Source organism: Tigriopus californicus, chromosome 5 (assembly GCF_007210705.1).
Source record: "Tigriopus californicus strain San Diego chromosome 5, Tcal_SD_v2.1, whole genome shotgun sequence".
Lineage (NCBI taxonomy): Eukaryota > Metazoa > Arthropoda > Copepoda > Harpacticoida > Harpacticidae > Tigriopus > Tigriopus californicus.
This window is the reverse complement of record NC_081444.1, coordinates 6,193,108-6,198,452: the sequence shown is the minus strand read 5'-3', so window position 1 is coordinate 6,198,452 and position 5,345 is coordinate 6,193,108. Positions and strand designations below refer to the sequence as shown.

General features: G+C 37.9%; 1 protein-coding gene across 1 annotated transcript in view; it reads left to right on the top strand.

Moving 5' to 3' along the window:
• The first annotated feature begins 2,928 nt into the window (after positions 1 to 2,928).
• The window catches only part of LOC131880745 (uncharacterized), an 8,482-nt gene continuing 6,065 nt past the window's right edge, over positions 2,929 to 5,345 (top strand). The window contains exons 1-2 of the mRNA XM_059227438.1: positions 2,929 to 3,010; positions 3,080 to 3,256. Of these exons, the coding sequence (XP_059083421.1) occupies positions 2,929 to 3,010; positions 3,080 to 3,256 (259 nt within the window). The remainder of the gene's footprint in view (positions 3,011 to 3,079; positions 3,257 to 5,345) is intronic.

Here is a 5,345-nt window from a genome sequence, read left to right as displayed (position 1 = left end):
TACCGTGAAATGAAAGAAATAGAATTAGAACTAACTAACAAAGATAATGAAAAAGATGCTAAAAATATTATTCTTAAGATAAAAAATAGGAAAAATGAAACAATAGACACAAAATGAATTTATTGAATTTGCTTTGAAAACAAATCAAGTAAGGTATCCTGACTCCAAAAGATAGATTGCCAGACATCTCCTTTGAAATAGGCAAGGTGGAAAATGTGTAGCACCCATTGCACCTGTTGTTGTGAGTGTCAAGCTCAGCATGATCAATTATACCCTAAATAGAGTCCGCAAAGACTATTTTGAACCATTGGTAATTCAATGTAGAATTAGACAAAACGCCATTGCGGGAAACTTTCTTATTTGTATGTCATTTGTTTAAACCTCATGCAAAAAAGTAACTGTCATCAAATGAGTAACTATTAATCTGGGAGATTAAAAAGACATACTCAAAAAAATCACTGCTCACAAGAAACGTTATTCTGGACACCCAGGCAATTGATTTTGTTCTAAGTCAAAAGGATATTTGGTCCCTCTCAGGTGGGATATGAATCATCCCATTTCCTGACAAATATTCCCTTGATCACTTTTGAAGGTCATGACACCTTTAGGGTAGAGACTAAATAACTTTAGTTTCTAGTGTAAGGTAGAGGGTTGTTGAAGTATCCAAACATGCGAAAGTTATATTTTTAGTTTCAAAGTGTTACAGAGCAATTTGTTTTTATAAGTTTGAAGAAAAGAAATTTAAACAACCAAATGTGACATACAACATTGGCTTGTAAAGATATTTCTTATTTGATTTAGAAACACTTCTCAGGAATGCTCAACTGTACCTGTGCAGCAGATAGATATCCTACCAATATGTAAGACATCAACATCTATTGGTAAAAAGACCAAGTTGCACTTGGGAATCAACTCATCCCAGCAGACAACTCGACCCAGAGCAACTTGACCCAAGACAACTCGACCCAGTAGACAACTCGACCCAGGACAACTCGACCCAATGGACAACTCGACCCAGGACAACTCGACCCAGCTACAAACCAGTGCAAAAACTAAACGCAAAATATTGACCAAAAAATATGATTATGGAACAAAACCAAAGCTTGATTAGTCAACATTTCATGTGCATGCAAAGATGGCGGCATCAGTAAGGCATCAGATTAAAAATCAAGTTTGATTAAAACATTTTCAAACATGATTTTCACACCTTGATTGATGTTAATATAACTTGCTTTTAAGAATCAAAATATGAATTGTGTAAAACCTTTCAAATTTTGACACGTTTTGCATCACAGTTCCAATTATGCTCCTTAAGTATGAAATATTTGTAAGCCAACATATTGGGCCTAATGTCTATAATGGGTAGAGTTGTCCACTGGGTCGAGTTGTCCGCTGAGTCAAGTTGTCCTGGAAACATTTACGCAAAATATTGACCAAAAAATATGATTATGAAACAAAACCATAAAATTGGAACTTGATGGCGTTAAATACGCCACTTGTGGTTAAATGAAATAAATGAATAAATGTAAATTTAAGCAACAAAATTCACCAAGCACTATCAATACGAACTCCGTCAAAAATGTTCAAAAATTTTACTGCGCCCTCCCATTTCGGGGCAAATTGAGAATCAATCACACTTAGAAACCCTTTGACATAATACCAGTGGCCTAATTTTCAAAGCAATGAAGGCAGTAAAAAACAAAATACAAACCATCAGATAGACAAAAACTTTCCTCAAGTTAATAAAAAAGTTTGTAATAATAGAAAACTTTAAAATGTTAACAATAAGTCCAAAAACTGCTTTTTCAAGATTTAAAATGTGTTTTGTGTATGTCATTGAGAAAGATTGTGTTTCTTTTAAAAAACCATTGTTAGTTAAACAACTCCATTCTATGATAAAAGGCCCAGAACAGTAATTCAATCCCTCAACAATTGAGCTATTAAGCCCCAAATGTTCTAACGACCTCCCAACAAATTGTGATGACTTCATCTCCTTTTCTTGCTTCATTGTCCAAATATACACATTTCAAGTCCATATCGGCAATTTTTATGTACTGTAAGCTTTTCAGAAAACTTTGGTTTATGTGATTGGGAATTTTTTCATCAAATGAAAACGAGTGGTTCAAATTTTCGAAGACTTCATCTAATCTAAGCTCTTTGAAAGAACAGGGGAAAAATAGTACCCCTTGGAATATGAGAACTTTTCGAAAATGACGAGTCCCAACACAGTCATATCTATTTCTTTACGCGGGAGAGTAAGATTTTAGAACTCCTTTGTGCTGCAGCCAAATTCAAATTGAAACAACGGCAGTGGTTGCATTCGTTCGTTCTGTTTCCTTCACCACCTACAGAATCCGACATTTTTTTAAACTAATCCTTCAGAAGAGCCGGAGGCCATGATTGTTGAAAGGCTTTCAGTCGTTTCATTCATCCTCGATGTATTACGTCAATCTTTACCGAATGGTAGAAGTGAAGCTAAATGTCAAAAAATAATATCCAGAAAGCTTGTAACGCAAGGTACATGTTCATAGGCTTTATTTAATTGCAACAAGCTCCAAATGGTCGACTTTTTTCGACCTAACGAAAAGAAGAATACCCTTGTCCTTGTAAAAGTCGGTCAACATGAAACATTAAGTCGTCTTTATATCTTGGTTTCTCAACAGTGGTAATCATCGTGTGACTTAAAGAATGAAAGCTGGGATCTTAAGGCAAACCAGTGGTTTTTTCCCGCTCACTTGAGATTCCTGCAGACATCCTGAGGCGGGTTGATCGAAGTCGAACAATTGAATTTTGACCGAGATCTGAAGGCCAGGGTAATAATTGCCGGCAATCCGGATCGGCAATTGGTACACAACTTTCTGACCCGCTTGAATGGGACACTGATTGCCGCTCAGAATGTAAGGGCAAGCGTTGCCAGCCACTTCGCAGATGGGCTTTTTCGTGTTCAAATTTGGCAACACTGGCAGCGAACCAGAAGCAGTAGCCGCTAAAAAGTTGATCGACGTCCTGGGTGTGAAAGCAATCCGGAGCTGAAAACTTCCTTTGGTGAACCCGTAAGCTTGAAGAGTGGCGTTGTAAGGGGCGTTAATCCCGACAAAGGACACGGACTCGGATCCACCACAAGAGAGAACACGAACCGCCCCTTTCAATTGCGGGGGAGGTAGGGCTGGGCCGGAGTACGTGTGGGGTGGGCAGTTTCCATCTCGCAGATTCTTGAAACTTCCACAAGCCTGGAGAGCCTCTTGGATTAATGGAGGTAGAGATGATTTGTCTTGGACAAGGTTGTCAAAATCTTGAGCCAGGCTCAACGAGAGAGTCGCCAGGGAAATAAGAAGTACTTTCATTTTTGAACGAAGCTTGAAGTTCAAGTGATATGGAGAACTGGAGGGGATCATTCATATATATAAGGACTGGAAATGGTCCGACTTCTTTTTTAGAGAAGAACCAGAGTGTTATTCAACTCATTAACCATACTTGTGGTGACGTTTTGTGGTTTTATTGGGGGTGGGTATTTCTGCAATTTCAGCAATGACGAGTTTATTGACTCTTCGAATGATGTTTCTTTAAAAAGCGACGATACCATGTATTGTGACATTGGAAAAACCGCATTCATATTTATGGAACTCCCTGTGCTGAAGTATGTACGAATGGTTCGATGTTCTCTGGTCAGTCGTGGCGAGCTTCATTTTGCAAGTTACGAACTGAAAACTGGATTTTGAGATGTTGTTGATTGTACTTTGTAGCTTGGATGGCTCATTCTTTGTCAAGATCCTACGTAATCACTGGCCATCATGGCCTCCCCCAGTACAGGTAAAAAACGTGACGAATTGAAAATGGAAGTAATTGCTCTAAAATTGAATCTATTTAATCTATGCGTTTGAGCTAAATGTAGACTCCTCTGGTACTACAGAACAAATTCACATTTCTATGCATTTGCACCCGAAGGAATATTAAACAATGGTTAAATGAATCTTGGTGACTATAATATTGGATTGATTTAAGATTTCTTATGATCGAATGGATTTTTGTTGGAGTCTCCTAGTTTCTCTGATTAGTAATAACTAGAGCCGTAAAACATAGTCGATTAAATTTGTCAAAATAGCGGCTAAAAAAGCTGGGGAAAATAGTTGATAAAATATGCCGAAAACAAGCATTGAGTAGTGTGTAATCGGATTTAGTAAATTTGTCCAGGGGATTAACACTAGTAAACTTTCGTACTAGTTGCAGAGTTTGAACAAGGAGGGTAAATAAAAAATAAGTAATGAAGGTAAGGTTAGGTTAGCCTAGATGGGTGCAGATTTGGAAAGAGCTCTGGCTGAAGAGATCGCAGCACGTTTCGTTTGAGCATCCCGAAGGGCTGTTGACGAGTTCCAAATGTTGGCAGCATGAATTTATAGTTTTAGGTACAAGAAGCTAGATAACTATTTAAAACCTCTGGACATTAAGCAGACCGCAACGGGCCCAAAAAGGTAGCAAATTTGGAAATTGCTTTCCTAAGACTTCCAAAATCGAACGGTCTTCCCCTCAACCTGGTCAACCTGAAGAAATTGTTCGCAAATTACTTGGAAGTTATTAATGCTTATGTGAAGCTTTCCATCAATATCCGGTTCAAGTAGTCTTGGAGAGAAAGGTTTCAATACATCAGGAAAGGAGAGCGATACATGGCTAAGTACCTTTACAAAGCGTTTTGTTCGACCCATAACTGCAGCTCTACGCCGTGCAGCTTTGAGCTTTGTTCGGACAACTACTCCCTAGTCGAGGAGTATGCCCTAGCTCACCCTGGTTTGAAAAATTATAACGGGGTCTCGACTTTCGCCATTATTATTTTTTTGCGTTGGGTTTTGTTTGTTGTGTAGTGTTGAAGGAAGCAGGAACGTTCGAACGAAAATGCGAAAAATGGACGAAATGTGTGAAAACGGCAAAAAAGCTAGAAAAAGTCGAGTGGACACTAAAAAGTCTGAAAACTTATTCGACTTCTTTTTTACAGCTAGTCATAACTATTTTTATTGGCACGTGAGCTCCCTTAATCTAAATTTGTTCGAAACATTGAGACGACATGCAGATTCGCTAGGATTTTTAGTTAATTTTTATCAATCTGGAAATGTGATTTAAAAATCAACCCGAAAGAATTTCTGTGTGAGGAATTTGATTTTTCTAGCATTGAAGTCACTACGGTATTGTAGAAAACAGCTTTCAATGACGTCTTTGGCTCAATTAAGACCAAGAACAACGAAGACATGGTCTTCTTTTTTTTTTTGGTGCGAACTTCCTTACCGCTACCGGAATCCCAGCAGTTCAAGACGAGAAGATTTTACATTTTACTTGACTTTTATTTATATATATAT